Below are 21389 nucleotides of genomic sequence, written 5' to 3' on the forward strand. Positions count from 1 at the left end.
TTTCTTGAGTTCCTTAGCTTTTCTGTACCAACAGGTTGTATTTTAATTATTTTTAATGAACATGTGGAAAATTTGTGCAGCCAAATTCATGTCAGTGTGGTGAAATATGGAAATATGTATTACATATTATAAGGCAGTGCCAAATTAAGCAAGCCTAGTGTCTCATTTGCAACCTAACCTAGATTTCTTAATGAATATGAAGTCAATGTTTTCAGTTCCGTTTAGTCCGATGTTTTGTGCAGATCTGGCAATACTATATATATATATACTATATATACTATATATATATATATATATATATATATATATATATATATATATATATACTATATTTTTTTATGCAACAAAATGTACAAACATCAAGTTGTGACCATGAAATGTGGTCCAAAAACCTGTGACTGTATAAACTGAACACTAGGTGGAGATGCACACTGAGGCAACTGAGATGTGTGTTCACGACCACTGTAAATATTCAAGCAATATGCTGTTACAGAAAGCGTGCAAAATACGTTTTGTAATTGATCCAATATAATTTTTTCTTCAATAGATCAGTGCAGAACTGAAATCATTTCAATACCTTGATCAGGCTAATTTGATTTTCACAAGCCTGCTATAAGCCTCAGTTAAACCCAAATGAATAAACTGATAAATTAGTATATACAGTGATTCATTCTAGTATCCTAGTTAATTATTATGTAGGTTATAGTCAAGATAATAGTTATATACTGTTTTAAATTTAGAATTTAAAAAAATAGTAGGCTACTCTTTAGTCATAAATTATAACACAGCCTTCAAAAAATGCTTGGATTAAATCATATGCATAGCAGGTTTAACGATAAACGAAATATGTCCAAAAATGTTCCTGTTTTATTGAGTTATAATCATGATTTATAAGCAGAGATAAATCAGTTTTGTCTTTCAACCAAACATTTTAAAATAACCTATAACAATAATAACCCAGATAATGATATAACAGGCCACTTGTTTAATTCTAAACAAAAATTATGTAAAACATGTATGTAAAGTAATAAATTAGGCGCATATAATGTCTTCAAATAACACAAGTCTTATAAACTGTAGAGTACAAATTTATTTTAAAAGAAGGCTACAAATAGATGAGGTAAGGACACAGTGTTTATCCACAGCTGAAGTTCATCATAAAGTGCCATATCAGTTTTTAGGTGTCCAAGAAAACACACTCCATACAGGCTGGTGTAGTGTTAACAAATGTCCACGTGTTGCTTTGTTCTTGGTTAGCTTTGTAAATTATTCCACCGCACTCTGTCCCTCGGTGGTTTGGACAGTGCCACGCACGTGTACCCCGGGAGACTGGCTCGGGCTACCGGAGAGGCTATTGTCCGTGTCGCTGCTCCCTTTACCGAGTCCCGGTTCCGCGCCATCCTCTGACCCCTCAGCGCTGTGCGTCCTCGCGTGTTTGCTGAGGTGGTCGGAGCGCATGAACCGTTTGTGGCAAATTGAGCACTCGAATCGCTTCTCTCCGGTGTGCGTGCGCAAATGCCGCTGGAGCTCGTCGGAGCGCGTGAAGCGTTTCCCGCAGAAGAGCCAGTTGCAGACAAACGGCCTCTCCCCGGTGTGCCAGCGCAGGTGAGCCTTCAGGTGAGAGGTTTTGCCGTAAACTTTACCACAACCCGGAATGTGGCAGCTGTGCAAGCCCCTCCGCCGCGGGCTCATGCCCCCCTGACCAAGGCTGTCCGCCTCCTGGCAGTTCGGGCAGTCGCACGTGGCTCTGCCGGAGTAGCGTCGTGAGGAGGAGCGGGAAGATGCGGGCAGAGAAACGACGGGGGTTCCGGTCAGAGCAGGTGCCCCTGTCGTCGTAGGCTCTGTGTAGTGTGTCGGTACAGGTGGCCTGAAGCCGTCAAACAGGTGCTGTGTGGCGGGGAGTAGGTGCTGAGAGGCGCCGGAGCCGAAGGCGGAGCTGTAGTCAGTGCTGTAGCCGTTCAGATGAGAGGGTAACCCGGCCGGGCTCTGTGTGTCCACCCAGCTGGTTCCCATGTCCCACCAAGCAGTAGACCCGTTATTGACATCCCCCACTGGCTTGAACCATGACTCATAGGGATGCGCGTGCATCCTCGGATATATCCCTGTTATGCCCTCCACCGAGGAGGGGAATTTGGTCAGAAACACAGACCGCTGTGCGTGCGCAGCATCGGGAACACTGTTGTCTGATGGCACAGAAGTCTGGTAGATCGAAAAATCATTTCCAAAAGGAGAGTTGGCAGTGGTCACTGAGAAAGCGCTGGAGGTGTCCGTCAGACCGGCTCCGTTACTTCTGGAGGTTCCAGAGGGAAGCCCGGAAGAGGTGAAGCAGGCACCAAGGCTGCTGGTACCCGGTGCGCCTCTTTTCCACGGGTGAAAGCCCTTCGCTTGTCCCTGGGCTCCATCGGAAAGAGCAGGGGAGCACGAGGGGCTGGGCTCACCGATTCTGCTGCAGGTGGCGGCCAGCATTGCCAGCGGTGCGCTGCCCAGCCGGGGCTCTTCCTGTGGGGAACACACAGACATTTAGGCCTGTCACTCCAGAGTCATGGCTATAAACATGGTGTGCGTAAAGACGCGCAAAAAAAAAGATAAAGCCTCATGCGATCTGTGCAAAAAAAATTGGGCCTCGCAGACTAAATTCAAGTCATGTACATTAATAATGTAACATGATTTAAGTTTAACAAACAGTGTGCCTCTGACTTGGATGAAAAACCAAGTGTTTTGTCAGCCAATAGCACAGACACTAAAGCACGTAGCCTAAATAATATATATATATATATATATATATATATATATATATATATATATATATATATATATATATATATATATATATATTATGAACAACAAATAAAGTTGATATCTATGTTGTGACACCACACTTGTACTTCATTAGATCACATTATAGTGCCTGTTCCTTTCACTTTAACAAGCATTTACAGCTTCCACGAACTGCCATGATCAGTAAAACCAACAGGTAGACTAAGAAAACTGACGAGTAAAAACAACTGCTGTCGGATTAATGCAGAGTGGACCTACATAGGCCTGTGTAGGCTAACTATAGTAGGCCAGGCAATTATCATATTTATATCAGCCTATTGGTTATTGCCGCGACACTACAGGAGTTAAATGTATTAAAGTACGAAGTTAACTGTGTTCCCTGAATACCACATACACATTGAGCCATTTAGGGATAGTCTATTATAGCAAAATAAACCAATATTTTAGCGAAATCTAGGGGAAAATATGTTTCAGTAAATACATAGAAAAGTAAACTTACCCCTAGCAGTGTAGCAGCCATTATCTGTGTTTTGATATCTTCGTCTGAGTGTGTGCTCGCGGTGACTGAACGTGATGAGTCTGTTTTCCTCTCGGACTGCTTAAGTAGTTGTAGCTTCTTCGTGGCTTTGAAGTGCCGCTGAGAGCCCGAGGACCAATCAGAGACCAGCTCATACTGTCACTCAATATTTGCGCTCGAGGTCGTCGTAAATTTTAACAGTGAGGTCTCTCGAGTGGCGCGCTCCAAATTGCAACAAGTAGGAGAAAATATGAAGTTATAGACAATAAATTCAGCGGAGGTATTTGACCAGAAAACAAACACACACACACGCACGCACGCACGCACGCACGCACGCACGCACGCACACACACACACACACACACACACACACACACACACACACACACACACACACACACACACACACACACACACACACACACACACACACACACACACACACACACACACACACACACACTCCATTACGAACCAGGTAAAGTGGGCAAAGTACAAGGGCACAAGTGGACATCAATGATCCAGGTCACTGTGGTAGGTCTATTAGACCTATTTAAAATGTGTGTGAAAATATTCACAATTTAACCAACAAAAGATAACATGACCTTGTGAAAAATTTAGACAAATGAGTTTTAGTGTGTTTGTAGGTAAAGGTTAACACTCTTGAATGTTATAAACAGAAAAGATTTGTTTTCAACTATACAGCCTAATGTTGTTTTTTACTGGAGAGGCTGATGAATGAGAGGCAGGCCCGTTCCGTCCCATCCTGTCCCTGGGGGCGTATCTAGTCAGCCCTGGGGAAGGGAGGGGAGGACACCACCACTACCTCCGCCATTTCATCTCGTTCAACACAAAACAAATGTTGTCTTTAAAAAAAAAAACACCTCTTTTCCCAATTTTATAGATCATTTAAATTCTCGTCCAAGCTCAGACACAAGCTGTATACACTGTGAGGGAAAACCTTTATCTCTTGAATGTAAACAGGTAAATAGGTCCTATTCTTAAAAATCATGGATGGTTATCCAATATGATGAAGCACACCCTTGAAATAACACAGAATGATCTTGGGCCTCTAAATATATGAGCTATCCCACAGAGGGAGCATTTCATTTGAATTTCAAATTTAATAAAAACATCAGGATTTAATCCATTTTCTTCATTTGTTTGGTATTAACTGCTTCCATGCCCTTTCTTCATCTCTCTTGTTCTATGACCCAACCTGAATGAAATCAGCTGAACACACATAGACGGAAAAGTTAATCATATTCACACACACATGCGGCACGCACACACACACACACACACACACACACACACACACACACACACACAAATAGTAGAGGGACAGACAGACAGTAAAAAAAGATAAAGTATAAGATATGGACTATAAATAATCAAAACAAAGTTTAATTTCTGAAACAAGCTAAAATAACCTTTTGTTTATATTTTTGGGTAAAAGAATCAGCATAAAATTGTATAAAATTAACAACAACTTTGTTTTATCCGTCACACAGTTTGCAAGCCAGCCGGAAAACTTGAAACCTCTTTCACTCAACTTTGCTTTTTTTTTTTAAGTTTTCATGAGAATTCCTGTGATTATAAAATCACATTGAAATGTAGTCGATTACGAATCCACACTAATACATACCTCCCATTGGACTGGACTAAATCACAGGCTCCCATGCTGGCCCCTGATTTCCCCCACAGCCTGAGGCATGGCCGTATGCACAGGTGGAGTTTACAGTAGGCCATCTTGCCATCCTCACGAGCCACCCAAACAGCTGTCCCTCTTTTAAATGCATTCTTTTCCCACACTGAAAGTGTGTGTGTGTGTGTGTGTGCACTTTAAAGGCCCCCAATGAAACCCTGTCTGAGCCCCAACCTGTTCCTTTAGCAATGATAATGACCACATTATCTCGCACCATCGAACGTCAACAAAAAAAGATTGTCGTGTGCTTTCCAATCACTTTGTGGGCACTGAGACAGAAAAACCAGAGAGAAAAGAGTGAAATAAAGATCTGGCACCTCTTGGGGAGAGGGACGGGTGAAGTATTTTATTTCTCCTTGGTGTTTTCCTCAACTCCTCTTTTGTTGGCGGAGTATAGTCACAGTGATCCAGAGGGCAGGGTGGCCATCTTGGTCAGCTGCCCTGCTGAGACAATTAGCAGATGAATCAGAGAGTCAAAAGACAAGCTGCTAAACATGACACAAAAAATATTCATTACAACCAGGGGGTTAGCCAATCAATTTGTGTAAAAGAAAGATAAAAAAGCCAACAGATTCCAGATCCTGAGCAGTCCTGTGGTGCATTTCTGACAATGATGTAGCTGCTTGGTGTGGAGTCTCATGCTTCCTCCTTAGTTTTACACTGCCCAAGTGATTTGAAAAAAAAAAAGCTTCATTGACTTCTCATTTCTCTTATCTTTATTCTATTGTTAAATGAATATGCTGAGGCCTCTAAAGCTATGAGCTTTTCTTTTTTTATTTATGGTTGCCTGAAATTTTGGTGATCTAAGAATGCAACAATGTTTTTAGTTTGCACAATAAGATTGTGGTCAGATTAAATTCAGTTGGTTGTAATGGATTTAGACAGAAGTATGCAAACATTGATAGCAGCTTGTCATATCTGTCCTGCATAATAATTTCCTTCATTAACATTTTACAATCACAATTTGGCCGTCAGGTGAATCCTACAATATTATCAAGTGAATTTTATTCAATAAAAAAAAACAATCAAAATGTCCATAGAAAGTGAAACTTCTTCTCTGCTGTCTATCTTTACCTTTTGTGCATCTGTATCTTTACAGCTGGACATATATATGTGTATTCCAAAATATGGTATGTTGCCTTATTGTCAACAATTTTATTAAGCTGTGTTATAATATACTGTATGTTCCTGGTATGTCGGATTTGTTTTAAGGAATAGCAGGGAGAAGTCCATGACAGATTTTCCAAAGAGACAATATTGTGAATAATAAACTGAACTTACATTAACTGAAAGTAGTTAAATAGCATTAAGTTATCAAACTAAATACAGTTTATTTATTCTCATGTCTAATAACAGTGTTGTAGGCTGACACAAAACTTAAGAAATCATAAAATATTATATAAAGAGTATAACGAGTACCAGAGAAAAACAATGCACGAGTATCTCAGACAGACTTACCTTAATTTGTCTTTTGATGCCCTTTAAACTCAACCCCTAAAACAAATTGAGAGAGGAAAAAGTCATCCAGGTGAGCCGTGTGCCAGGATGTGCCTGGAGCAGCTCCTCCTTGGCTTCCTGTAATTACTGCATGGAGAGGGCACGGCCGCCGTCTGTCAGCGCACGGCTGATGGACGACTGTGGCAGCAGAGCAGGGAAAACGTGTCTGGGTTGCTGTGATGAAAACTTTCACATAAGCGAATTACAAGATCTTATTTCATCTGCAAGCTTGCAATGAAGAAACAATGAACACAGAAAACCCTCTTTTTCTCATGCAAACGCACATAAACTCACTATCTTTGTCTAACTCACCATCTCTTTGGCTATATGCATCATGCAAGTTCTCACTTTAAATAAGCTTTACTGCACCCACATGCATGCAGGGGTCAGAAAGGGCATGTCTCATCAGTGTATCTATGCAGCAGACAGAGGGAATCATGGCCAATGTAATTACACTGTTGAAGTGCTTCATTCACATTCATGTATACAGCACATCTACATACTCCAGTAGACATGCTCGTTCATGAAATGGGGGGGGATGGATTCATGGGTGAGGAGAGTCCTCTACTCTCTGTTTGGCACAAGTGTGCTGAAGGTGAATTGAAATTGTACTTGAGTACAATTGTACTATGAGTAGCATCTCTCTCTCTTTGTTCCACACACACACACACACACACACACACACACACACACACACACACACACACTTAGGTTAGGGTTGATGGATGCCTGGGGTTTGTTAAGTCATACATCACAGAGGTCATTTAAGCTGCCAACACATCTGCTGTCTCTGCCCTCAGAAAGAGAGGAAGAGGTGGAGAGAGTGGAAAGATTTATAAATGCGAGGGGGAGAATTATGCAGGGTGAGAGAGAATGAGACTGTGATTAGTAACTGGAGTGGATGAAAAGCTCTTCTCTCTCTCTCTCACACACACACACACACACACACACACACACACACACACTGTAAAGTGGTACCTTTGTGGAAGCTGCTTGCGTTATGAGTTTCTCTGCTCCTCCATCAACTTTCATCTCCGACATATTAATGAGATGCGTCTGAAGTAGGAGCCTCAATTGATTTCTTCAAATGCCTCTGGCTTGAGACTTCCAAAGTTCAGAATAAAGTTCTGTTTTTGATCATATCTAAGGGAAGGAGGCGAACGTGACATCTTCTTATTTAACAGCAGCCTGTGACAGTACATCGATCTCTTAAGCTTCGTTTGACATTAAAATATGGGAACCCCACTGCTAAAGTCCGTCTCAGTGCTGTAATTCTCACCTCCTGTCCTTGTGACATCCATTCTGTCACATGCTATAATTTCAATTTTCAAATGACGACTGGTGACCGGTTAGTTTGCAGAAAATCACAAGCTTCTGATCACACATTCATCTCCCTCATCCTCCTTCCACTCACCTTGCACTCCTTGTTTCCTCTTTTAACTGCTTTCTTGGTGTTAGCCGTCAGTTAGCCATCATAAATATCTGCTCTGATCGACAGCCAACGTTTTCACGGCAACAGACCTGCATGAAAACAAAAACCCATTTAAACCACATAAGGGTTTTAATACTTTTTTTGTTCATTTACAACAAATCCCATATTTCCCATATTTAGTTTCATCACAGCTAACCATTTTATGGCTTTGTTTTAGAAATCTAAATGTATTTTTCTACCATTCCACACAGGCACTGTTTCCATTAATTCTGTATAGTTTGAAATTAAATTATTTCAAAACTAAACTTTTTGTCAGATTGTATTATTGTATTTGAGGTAATGCAGAGCAGACTTTTCAAATCAATCTGCACTTAAACTTACAATAACATTACAATAAAAAAGTTGAAAATGAATGCAGACTTGATAAGAAGTGTAACAGTTTACACAACTCAAGCAAGTTTCTGCTAATTTAGTTTTTATACCCAACAGAGAGGAATAGGAACTTTTCTTTGAACCTACAGTATATGAGTTCTCATATACAACATAGATAAACAAAGGAAACAGTAACACTTTATTATGTAGCATGTGGTGACTGTTGTAGGAGTTAACATGATAAGTAGGAGCGGATGTGGCATTTAAAGTCTGTTATTATGGTCTATTTGCCACAGCTGGCTCTGACACACAAATTGAGAAACACACACACACACACACCATTTCTAAATTACACACTACGATAGCGCCGTGTTTCACACACCAGGGAAGAAGGGTGATGAGAGGGAGAGAAGAAGAAGATGAGGAGCAGGGATGAAGACATAAGAACCAAAATGCTGGTTCATGTCACACTTTTTGATTTCTCTAATCTCTTTCAAAGCTTGTGTAAGATTTCTTTTCCTTGACTGAAGCTGGTGATGTTCTTCAGCATCAACCAGTAAAGAGCTCTCAGATAAACCTCAGTCACCAGACTCACTCACATACACAAACTTGTTCACACTCTCTCCTTGATTAAATCCTGCTCTGACCGTGATCTCTTCACCAATAACACTGTTCATCCCTCTTTCGGCTCTTCACCAACAAACACACACACACACACACACACACTCACACACACACACACACACACACACACACACACACACACACACACACACACACACACACACACACAGACAAGAAGATTAATTTACTCTTGTTCATTTTTCAAGTTCTGCGTCTTCTCTGTGTTTAATGTGTGATCGAATGTGTGTCTGTGTCCGTTGATTGATGCATAGAAGCCCAGGAGCATAATCATACACTTCCAGACGTCATTTTTCACTTTCAGTGTTGATGGATGGACTGGAGAGCATCTGATCACTGCTACCTCAGCGTGGGGGGTCTAGGTCATCTTCTAGGTAGGTGTGTGTGTGTGTGTGTGTGTGTGTGTGTGTGTGTGTGTGTGTGTGTGTGTGTGTGTGTGTGTGTGTGTGTGTGTGTGTGTGTGTGTGTCTCATTGGCCGGCAGTCCATTAGTCTGTATGAGGCAAGTAGTGATTGAGTAGACTCCCCCATCCCCACCAGAAGGCCTGTTTGTGGGGTCTCTTCTCCCTTTGCTACCCTGAGGACAACCAGCCATGACAGCCAACTCTGTTTGGATTTAAGTGTGCATTTGTGTGGCCAATTGTGATTTTTAAAGGGAAATTCCACTATTTGACTATTTTATCCCCTCTGTTGTCGAGATTTGGAAAACGTGGCTTCTGGCAAGAACGTTCCAAAAAACTTCTAAAAAAGTAAGCTGAAACCCCTGTAGCCATTGTTTCAGCTGACAGTTCAACTACCTTTAAGCTATTACACATCTACTAACATATCAACCACTTTCAATGCCTGTAAACTGACACTTCAGCTGCTTCAAGTGCACACACAATTACCCCAGCACTTTCACTTCAACTACAATTTCAACTACTTTCACCTCTTAAACTTGAACCGATAATTCAACTGTTTTCCATATTTACAAGTCAACTGGCATTTCAAACAAAGTTCAAGTTTTCTTAGCACTTTCATTTTCAACAAAAATGTCATGCAGTGATTAACCCACATATTAACAGTTTCATCGCTTACACTCCAACTCTGTTTAGTGCTTAAACTGTCACTAATACTTAAACTCTTAAGTCCCTAAGTGCGCTGAATGCTTCCATTGACATGATGGGTACTGAATGAAATAAAAATAAAAAGGTATTAAATGAAGCATTCTATTGGTATCGGTATCACTTTAAGGGTACTGGTATCGTCATTTTTTTTAAATATACCCAGCCCTTTTTTTTAAAGCTACATATGCATCTGTTCTTGTACTTCTGCTGTGACACTTCAGTTTCCTGTGTGGGATCAATAAAGTTTGTTTTATCTTATATAACAGGTCACTAGCAAATCATTAAAATTATAAAGAATGTAACCTTTTTAAACTATTTCAATAGCTCGAAAGAATCATATTTTTCAGACATTTGAAAGGGTTTAAATGTTTCCAGTATATGTGGGCTCTTTTACACAAGAGTCCACATAAATGTCCTTCTGCCTTTTCTACTTAGCTATGTGTACTTACTTTTTAATGCGTGGTGTGTGAAAAGGGTTACCATGACTTATTCTATGTAGACAAAAGCACTTTTCAGCACAAACCCATGCAATAGCACCCAGCCATGCGCACACACACGCCGCGCGACGCACGACGCACGCACGCACGCACGCACGCACGCACGCACACACACACACACACACACACACACACACACACACACACACACACACACACACACACACACACACACACACACACACACACACACACACACACACACACACACACAATTCATGCTATGTTCCTGGTTAACTAGTGCTCCTCCCACTCATTGCGCTTCACCTCGCCACAATGCCTGCCATAAAATTCAGGGGCTGAGGGAGCAGAAGAAGAGAGGGGGTTAAGAAAAGCACTGAGAGATGGCTTGATGTTAAATTGACTGGAAAAAAGCTGCTTGCTTTTTCATGCTAATTGCCGTGCAACAAATTGTTAATTTATTCCACAAAGAAATGCAAAACACCCCAGATTTAGCTGAAAACGTGTGCACTATAAGGCAAGCTTAAATCGAACACTTTTTTACCCTATCACAATCTCTGCACAAACAGACATACATTTTACTTACATGGTCATCAATAGGGGTAAGGTGGATGGAGGTGGGAAACAGATTAGAGAAAAGAGCGCAGGTCAATATGCATCTCCTTCAATCTCTCCTTTGCTCTCTCACATACACATATTCCTTCACACTCTCGGGCCAGGTTCAGGTGGTTTTGAGGTGATTTCATGGTTGCTGTTTTATTGATGGTTCCCGTCAAACATGAAACGTTTCTTTTCCCACCTAACCGCACACACATGCACTGCCTCTGGGCTGTCATTCAGGACATACACAGACAGCCAGAAACAAGGGCTTGGCGTCAGCTCTAGCAGGCCCGCAAGTCATGTCAAGTCCTGCACTGAACTACACACACACAGGCACACACGCACAAACACACACAAACACATTTACACACTTATCTTGGATCTTTATGGTGTGCTGCACCCTCCACTTAGCACTGCTGTAAAGGTCTTCCTGAACCCGTACAAGAGTAGCATCTTCAAAGAGGTCCATGCACGCACACACAGGCACACACCGAAGAGCCACACAGACTTCTAAGCGGACTTAATCATTTCACATTTGGCTTCAAAGAGACTGCTTAAACACATGCTTGCTCACTGTCTGAAAGCACAGCATGCGTCCCGTCCTCTTTAATAGTCTTTCAATTCAGCATAATTCTGTGTCTCTGAGTTCAGCTGCATTTGGGAAGTGAAGTTATAACTGCAAAACAACTGAGATAATGGAGAGCACATTTCCTTTTTAATGTATTTTTCAATAACACCCGCCCCTCATTAGCAAAGACAGAAGATTTCCGTGTTTTGAACTATAAAATACATCACTAGGAATCTTGTTATTCTTACGGAATAAAGCTTGACTGATTTGAAATTTGTTTTTGCAACCTCTAATTTGAACTTGAAATATGCATTTTACTGCCTTGTTTGCCAACAGCAGAACCAATCATAAATGTTCAACTAGATTTTAAACTCCAGCTTAATGCATGATTTATGGGGTCACAATTCAACTCAGAGTTCAGTCTCAGTTCAAGGTTTTGCTCCTATCTTTCCCATAATGATGTTACATTTTAGATCATCTTATCTTCTGTCCTCAGGAGCTCTTTGTCGTGACCTTTGAACCTCTGGGGTCATATACCTCTGCAGGCTGACCGCAGGTTGACTTTTCCCCTCTCTTGGTGCATGTCAGTGTTAAACATACATAGGTTCAACTTGGGCGCACCGCTCAGGTAAATTGAGACCCGCCCAGGTAGATAAAATCTGAATTAAATTTTCTTTCCAAACAACGGTGTATTTTTTACACCGAACACAGACCAGCTGCCTTCAGCCCCTCCCCCTCAAGAAGTTCTGAGCATGACAGCGTCAACGTTGCACTTGCTCAGAGTGGCTATCGTTACGTTAGTAGTAGCATGCGGCTGGTGGTCTTTCAACTGTACTAATAAAAACATAGAAACAACGCAGCCACGCTGCTGTGAAAGCTCTCCGAACATCATTTATCAGAGTCTGGTGGTAACCCTTCTCCGCGGCAGTCTCCTCCGCTCCATATCTTTATAACGGAGCTAGCTGGCTAATCAGAGCTAATCGTTGCTAACCGTGCCTTCAGTTCTCCTTGCCTGTATCCATTAACTGTATTTATGTTATAAAAATTCTTAATTTTATTATATTGACTGTAAAAGTTTTATACTACAACTCAGAGTTGTTTGAATGACAGACATCTGCTCAGATGAGATCTAAATGAGTGCAACAGGGTAGTTATGCAGAACGGCGTGTTAAGGATCCCCAAATCACAGATTAATGCACTTTAAAAAACGGACAATGATCTAACCAACAAAATGAACGAGAATTAACTTTAGATAGCCCTAGTCTTATATGATTTAACAGGAGTTAGGAGGGAACAGTGTTGAGATAAATAATAACATGTCAATTTCTGTATGGATCATACTACAGTATTACAGGTATTTTATCTGCTGAACCGTTAACATTTGGCAAAAAAACTGATTTAATTGACAAAGCACATCATGACTACAATTTTTTGTCATTTGTTTTAAATTTAACGAGCAATTTGTTGTATTTTAGCAAAATGCTGAAAGCAGCAGAAATGCAGAACTGAGTAGGCTACATTTTAATATCTGTTTATTTATCACAAGTTATATCATTATCGCAATATTCAACAACGTTAGGGCATATCGCATATTTTCCTTATATTGTGCAGCCTTAATAACTACCCTGAAATTGTGTCAGATGCTGCATGGTGTCGCAATATTTTCATCTGTATCATCTTTTAGTCTAATTTGTTAAATATGTAAATAGTTGTTGTCTTTCTAAATTATCTGATAATGTTATGTAGTCATTGTTTTTTACCTTCGTTTGACTAGTTTATAACTGAACCCATTATTACTAAACCCACCCATTATGCGCCGCACGGTCACATCCTGCGCCACACACCACCGCAAGTAAATTCTCAACCTGTGGGAAACACTGCATGTAAAGGCACACCAGTCTGGCGAGGTCGGTGACTCGAGTCTGCTCGGTGTGTTCCGTGCCGTCGTCAGTTGGATGAGCCATTGGCCTTCATTTGGGCCGATTTGACATGTTGAATCGGAAGGCGGGTAGTTGGACTCAATGACCAATCTGATTGGTGGAGTGCTAACCCCAAAATGACGAGCAGGATGAACTTGACGAACACCTCTCAAAATCTGACGAAAATCTTTTAAACTGACCTTTGTCGATCTGAAATGAAGACAGATTCAGCAACTGCATGGCCTATTTCTCGCTAAATGTTTTCAGTAACACGTTTCAGTTAACTATTTTCGTAAAATACAAGATCGTATTTCCGAACGAGCCGCGAAGCCAGACCCACGTGACGCGTTCGTCCAATCAGCTGCCGGTTTTCATGTTTTGGGCGACAATACAGATTAGCGCTGCCTGCTGTTATGGAGACGTATTACGTCTCGCACACACAGAAAGTACGCTCAAGTCGGTGTGTTCCGAGGCACTTTGCATAAGTACATGCACACACAGCGGCATAGATGAATGCATTCAGTAAATACCTGCAGTTGTCGTCACCAACATACACATTCTGGTCATTCAGACTCTGTGTTTGAAGGTGTCTTCTGAATCACAGGAGTTGTAATTAGGTTTAGCTCTCTGACTCACTGTCACTGGAACAAAGCTGTAGACAGAGCATTAATCAGTTTGTTAGTATTTGAAGTCCTTTGAGTCGTGTTTGCACGTGCACTAGTGAAAATCAGCAGTTCAACATGTAAGTGACCTATGTACAGTATGTCATTCAAAAGACATTATCTGTGGTCAATAGTTCACAAACGCTCATAACTAACCATATATGTCAATGATAAAAGAGTTGTGAGTCTTAGTGTCATATATGTACCTTGAATCTAAAACATGCAAAGTTAAAAATGGATGCCAAAACATTTCTTGATTGATTCATGGTTTGGTTGGTAAAATGTCACAAAAGAAATGCCTGAAACGTAAAGCGTAATTCTTTCTAATTTACAGTGTAGTTCTTTATACTGTGTACCAGTACAGTACACACTGATATACACATGTAGGTGCAAGGGAACAAGGTGTGAAGTTAGGGAATAAGGGGGTTTAAATCTGGGAACTTCAAAATAATTTAAACTGTAGTTTAGTTTTACTATTTTGTATCTATGCAGTGTATAAATGTCGTATTTAATAATTTCGTTAAAATGCAGAAATGAAAAGCAACTGAGCACATTATTTATTATTTATTTCTGATTAGCTCCATCTATTACTGTATATCCCCTATTTCCCGTTGTCCATTCAAAAGTGCAGCATTTCTTTGCTTTTATGATTATATAAAGGCCTTTTTAGAAATACGTCATATAAGGCCATTTATGCAAACTGTCATTTCAAATTAAAACTATCCTCCCCTTAAAAGAGCCATGATTCCCTCAATAATTATCTCACTGCCCAACATTAAAGTAAGAGGCAGAAAAAGAACTTCTCATCTATATACAATATACACAGTTCACAAAGACGGACCAAAAGCACACATGCCGTCAGAATGTCCTTGGTGCATGATTTTGATCTGCTGAATGGGATTGTTTGAGAGTTCAAATGTAACAAGTTGTAAGATTTGTTGGTATGGATCAAGATAGGTAAAAATGAGGAGGAGTTTTTTTCCTTGGAGGTCTTCAAAAGTTTTATTTTAAGTCAGAATTGATGCTCAGCCTCTGTGTAATGCATTGCCATCCAGCCACTGATTGGCTGTTTCTCTGCTGGCTACCATGACAACCGTGGTTAACATTCCGCCCTGCACTCTGGTGTTCAGGGTAATTGCGAAAGAATTCCTTCAGAAACACTGCTGGGTTCAGACTGTGCACACCTCTCTCACACACGCACGCACGCACAAACACACAAACAAACACACACTCACAAAACATTTATTTTCAAACTGCATTATCACTGTATTATTATTCCGGACAATTAAACCATATTTGACAAATGTTTATGGGAACTGACAGAATCTGTAAAATTATTATCCTGATGACACACACACTAACACAAGCTCACAAAAAAACATTGTCATTTACTTTTACAGACACACCCAGCTCCTGTCTTGTAAAATTTCCAACAGAGACAAAATTATGGAGGGTGTGACAACCACATCATCACTTGTGCTAATTGGACAATTTGGAAGCACTCCTTAATTTCCATCCGACACCCTGGTTAGATTTGTATGTGTTGTTGTTTAAAGGTCATAGTAGATTTGACTTGTTTTGAGGGTGATGGTGCCCATAAATCCCAGCAACAGGCAATAGATTCAACTAAATATCACATGATAAAGCTACAGTATCAAGGTGATCTTTCAAAATTAAAGCATCTGGGTTGAGGCATTTTTTTAGTATCTATAAGTCTTGTATTGAATAAGGGGGTTTAAATCTGGGAACTTCAAAATAATTTAAACTGTAGTTTAGTTTTACTATTTTGTATCTATGCACTGTATAAATGTAGTATTTAATAATTTCGTTAAAATGCAGAAATGAAAAGCAACTGAGCACAAGCCTGTTTTTATTTCTGATTAGCTCCATCTATTACTGTATATCCCCTATTTCCCGTTGTCCATTCAAAAGTGCAGCATTTCTTTGCTTTTATGATTATATAAAGGCCTTTTTAGAAATACGTCATATAAGGCCATTTATTGTATTGCACAAGCAGCACTATACATGTAAGGGTAAGCTTCCTTCAAATTAACAACTGTCATAAATGACACTTAAAATGTTCTTAATATTAATAGGAAAGTATTAAGTTGGGTCAAATTTGAAATGTATTTTGAGAAGATACTTTCACATCAAGCCTCTAAAAATCAGCCCGCAGATATTTACTAGTTTAAGACAAAGACACCATCCCTATTTGTTTATGAGGGCAGATAGGAACACGAGTCAATGAGAAGTGCATTGTATATAAAATTAGCACGCAAATAGTAGTTGGAAGGTTGGAAAGCACACTATCCCTCTTCAGCAGGCTTTTCAAAACATAAACAACTGATACACTCTGTGAAATACTGTAGCATGTGTGCTAAAAGAAAAAGAAAAAGAAAGGTAAAACATAGCCACAAAAAGAAAAAAATCACCTTGATAAAGGTGTGGGTCTGACACATGTCCCACCCACACCCTGAACTGGCACCATGCCCACTAAGACACACCGGCTGTTTTCCACCTAATCCAGACACCAGGAAGCATCAATCAGTCAACTATCATTATAGTGAGACCCTGCCAACTTTGCCAGAGCTTCATGCCAGTACAGTTTAGTATAATGTAATGTGTCATGTTTTCAGGAATAAAAAAACCTTGTTTTTATAACGCCAGGATACAAAAGTAACTGCGCTCATACTTCATAGATAGAAAGTGGAGAAACAATTTTAACTTACAGCTACAGTTTCCCAATCATCCAAATTGTGTGTGTGTGTGTGTGTGTGTGTGTGTGTGTGTGTGTGTGTGTGTGTGTACATGTGCATGTAATGTTGTGTAATACCAGTAGGAAGTTGAAGATGAGCCATAGCAAAGGAGTGACATCACCTGTTCTCATTCACATTTACTGGCACTAAAGGATGACTATGACTACACAATGTCCAACTACTGTATCTAGATCTATGTATTTATTTATATATATAATTACAGCTTCTTAGAGGACAGTTATGTGAAACATGTCTGTTATCACCTGTCAACAAGGTCTGTACACACACACACACACATACAGTGTGAACAACAGGGACATCTGCCAAAAGACTAACTCATGGTAGAAGTCATAAATCTTTACAACTCAACCTTTAGGAAAGGGAGACATCCTGACGCCAAGGCCCTGTGTGACAAACGCACACCTAACGCATATGAGTGCGCAGAGATGGGGATATCACACAGAAAAACATAACTGCACGCAAGCATGTACTGACTCACACATGCCAATATGCTTATGCATAGGTGCACCATTTCAACTTTACATTCCTGTACATGCACACACACACCCCCTTGTGTTTCATACTCACGAGACATCTGGAAGTGAGGTGGACACTGCAATCACCTTAGAGGGGCAACATTTTGTCTGAAGTACATTGTTGATGTCTGGACCATTACTCTGAATCTGTTACTGTTACTTTGATTTGGACAAACAAGGAGTTTATTAATACATTTTTTATTTTATTTTTTTAAACAACTGGACTGGGCACAAAACAAATTCCAGCTTTGATTAATCTTCATGTCAAGATTTTAGAACATGCGACAATACATGCATCATTCCATTTACATTGTAATTTCCCCTTGCGGGATTAATAAAGTATACATTATTACATTATGTTCAGTTTGAAATAGTTATGTTTCAGCCAATTCTGGGTACTTAACATACAGTATTGGGAAGACAAAGTCAAACCAAAGGCATTTTCCTCTGCTCTCAGTTGGAGTTTTCATGTAAGAGAAACAAACTGCCATAACGGAGTGCACCGCTTTAAAGATAAGAAGCAAACCCTAATGCTTGCTAAAATCTAGTCGCAATTTTTTTTCTTGTGAGCTCAAAACATCTAAAATGCTCAAAATTCTGGATTAATTTGCCCTCTCTTCATTTGATCTGTTTACCTGTTCATGCACAATCTCGAATCCTGACCTGCAGATCTCCCACAATAAGTTGTAGTTGATTTTTCTTTTTGCTTGCTTAGTAGTTTTGTCATCAATGTATTTCCAAAGCTACTGTAACAGGCTGAATGGAAGTCAAAGGAAATGTATTCATTTTATTTCAGCTTTTATGAACATGACGGAGCTAAGAACGTTCTCTTCTAATGCCATTGCAATTTTAATAATTAAAAACAACACGTGCCATAGAAGTATGACTTTGAATACAAGAAGGAAGAGAGAAGCAACTTAGTTCCTAGAGAAGAGAAATAGAAAAGCAGCTTAAACAGAGCTATGGCATGTTCATCGTAATATTTTCTTTAGAAAGATGCAGCAGAACAGTTGGGAATTGACTTAAAGTGTACTACTTACTTGAGTATTTTAATTTTATGTTCTTTGTTCTTTTCATCACATTGGGACATATTGACACCAATAGTTACTAGTTACTTTACAACTTAAGACTTATCTATAAAATATGATGCATTGCTCTTGATTTAACTAGTCCTACCTAACAGTATATGTAGTAGCAAAAGTTAGTTTCACATTCAACATTAACATGTTGCTTACATATTAATTAGTAACAATAATGCAATAATATAAAATACAATATAAAAGAGTACTTTAACTTTGAAACTGTAAGTTCAGTTGTGGTATTTCCATTTCATTTCTTTTTTACATAATCAAAGATCTGAATTCTTCTTAGATCATGGAGAAAGAGAGGTGTTAAGTATACAGTCTACTTTTCTGTTTTTAATTGTATTCTTGAGTTTATTTATATAGGCCTATATATAATATATAATAATATATGCATATTATATGAATATATTATTATATAATATTATTTATTTATTTTACTTTCTCTTATCTGTACTATTGCTGTCTTTGTGCTGCTGCTCCAACCGATTTTCTTCTCTGGGGATGGATAAAGATTTATCTTATTGTATGTTAATAACTATGAAGCCCCAGCTGGTATATGGCGTCATCTAGTGGTAGCAGCTGGAATCCAAGTATTACAACCACTTTCACTTGCTTCGCACTGGAGGAATATCCATTTATTTGCCATTGATAATTCAGTTTTTGCTAATCCTAATTTTATTTTAAATTTGTAGAGCCCCTTAAGGACTTTTGTTATCATTATGATCACTAAAAGATACATTTATTGAAGATTAATGCTTTTGTAAATAACTCCTCATTTTCAACATACAGCATTACAGCACTACATATTGGAAATGGTCTTTCCTATGTGTGGAATAGTTATCTATAACAGACGATGGCCTTCCCTCTTACCTCACCCCCTTCTATCACCACCACCATACAATCACACAGGCAACAACCCTTCTGCAGACCAGACCTCGTTGCCTAGCAACGGCCTGCCGAGTGGCCCAGGGGGCGGGAACAAGGCACTTTGCTTCCGCAGTAATTACAGTGCATGTGTCTGTATGAATGTTTCTGGGCCACCCTATACTAGGTGATTGTGTGTGTGTGTGTGTGTGTGTGTGTGTGTGTGTGTGTGTGTGTGTGTGTGTGTGTGTGTGTGTGTGTGTGTGTGTGTGTGTGTGTGTGTGTGTGTGTGTGTGTGTGTCAGTCTCATGACCAAAAAGAAAGCACAGGAGTAGGCTATTATCAGGGCTGTAGCAGCAGCTATGTTCAATACAGTTATTTCTCTTTAGGCCTCTTTAGGAGGAAAAGTTCGATTTTAACATGATGATATCCTGATGATATGGTAACATCCTAAATTTGGAACTCAGATTTCCCATTTTCACATATTTTGAGGTATCACTAAAAATTCTCCAAATCTATGAATGAACAGCTATTAGTATTATCCTGACTTAGTGTTTTAATGTGACTCGGTGCATCTTAGAGAGACAGAGTATTGCTCTGGCTGACAGCCTATGAGCCTAAATATTTCCCTTGTGTGCCAGGGGCATATCCTCAGTTGGCTGCCCGCTAATGATGTTTTCTGCTCGGTGAACCAAGGCTGTGACTCCACTTGGCTAAAGTCACTCCTTGCTCAGGGAGGGTTTCTCTGAGGGAGAGGGCAAACAGAAACCCCTGCATGGGACCATTTAGGCCTACTATGTCAACATGTAGCTTTAACAGATACATTTCCCTTCGGGAGATTGAAAGAGGTTTTGGCGCGTGGGTGGGAGACATTACTTCTGTTACAGACTTGTACACAAACATGAAACTTCTGTGGGATTGCTGCTACTGCATGGCTAAATACCCATGATTCAACTCTCTCCAAATGCATTTGTTGAGCATACTGTTGAGCATAAGTCATTTTTTAAGCCAAATATTATTAGGGGAAGGCTACATTTTATATATTCAAATTACAATGATATTTAACTGAGGAAAAAGCAGCACACCCTCACAACTGAGAGGTTGGAGAAATTTTGCATTTGTTTTTGATAAATAACTTACATTATGAATATATTATTATTAAAAAAATATATAGTTAAGCCCCCATTTGCCACCCCACTGGCTCAGGGCATGTGATTCAGGGAAAGAGGGAGTCCACCACGAAAGGGATTTATTTACCTTAACACAGGGCTCTTCAATAGGGGGGCTGGGACCCCTACGGGGTCCTCAGAGTCAATACAGGGGGACTCAAAATTATTGTACATTTTTGAAATTTTTTCAAAGAATCCAACATATTATTAGCAAAAATAAAAATCCCCACTGAAGATAGGCTTACTGGCCTATTTAAGGTAGTCACTAAGGTAGCCATCCAAAGATACAGTTAATCATAAAGATTCACTGTGCCACATCTATGTTTTAGAATGGAAACATGATTTATAAAATCATGGCAACAATTATAAGGCTATTTTAGTATTCTATGCAAAAATGGTATAAAGGCTTTAGGCCGCCCTGCATGTTAATGTAGGCCCAGTTTAATATGCAACTTCATTTTATACATTATATGTAGGGGGTCCCTGCTCTATCTCTCTTTCAGTTAAGGGGTCCTTGGCTTAAAAAACGTTGAAGACCCCTGCCTTAACATATTAAACTAAGGTCAACACAAAACCAACAATTGAGTGGGTAGATCAGCAATGTCAGGAATAAAAGCAGTATATGTGTGGCACGTGATGTGTGCTGTGGAGAAGATGAATGTGCAAAACCAAAAGCCAGGGTGGATGCCAACTGTAGGAAGGGAGAGACAGTAGTAGAGCT

At 39.8% G+C, this 21389-nt stretch overlaps 1 protein-coding gene across 1 annotated transcript; it reads right to left on the minus strand.

Moving 5' to 3' along the window:
* Positions 1–926: 926 nt before the first annotated feature.
* sp8a (sp8 transcription factor a) lies at positions 927–3556 on the minus strand. Its single transcript, XM_039819968.1, has 2 exons — positions 3278–3556; positions 927–2499 (listed from the first exon to the last, which is right to left on the minus strand). Exons 1-2 carry the CDS (start codon positions 3296–3298, stop codon positions 1267–1269), a joined length of 1254 nt encoding a protein of 417 aa, XP_039675902.1. The 5' UTR covers positions 3299–3556; the 3' UTR covers positions 927–1266.
* Positions 3557–21389: the final 17833 nt, after the last annotated feature.

Source organism: Perca fluviatilis, chromosome 13, assembly GCF_010015445.1.
Source record: "Perca fluviatilis chromosome 13, GENO_Pfluv_1.0, whole genome shotgun sequence".
In the NCBI taxonomy this organism is placed as follows: Eukaryota; Metazoa; Chordata; class Actinopteri; order Perciformes; family Percidae; genus Perca; species Perca fluviatilis.

Bases quoted from the DNA above. Each gene is read 5' to 3' on its own strand.
- sp8a (XM_039819968.1), bottom strand. From the start codon at position 3,298: ATGGCTGCTACACTGCTAGGG. The intron at 2,500-3,277 runs GTAAGTTTACTT...TGTTCCCCACAG, and splicing joins TGGCTGCTACACTGCTAGGG to GAAGAGCCCCGGCTGGGCAG.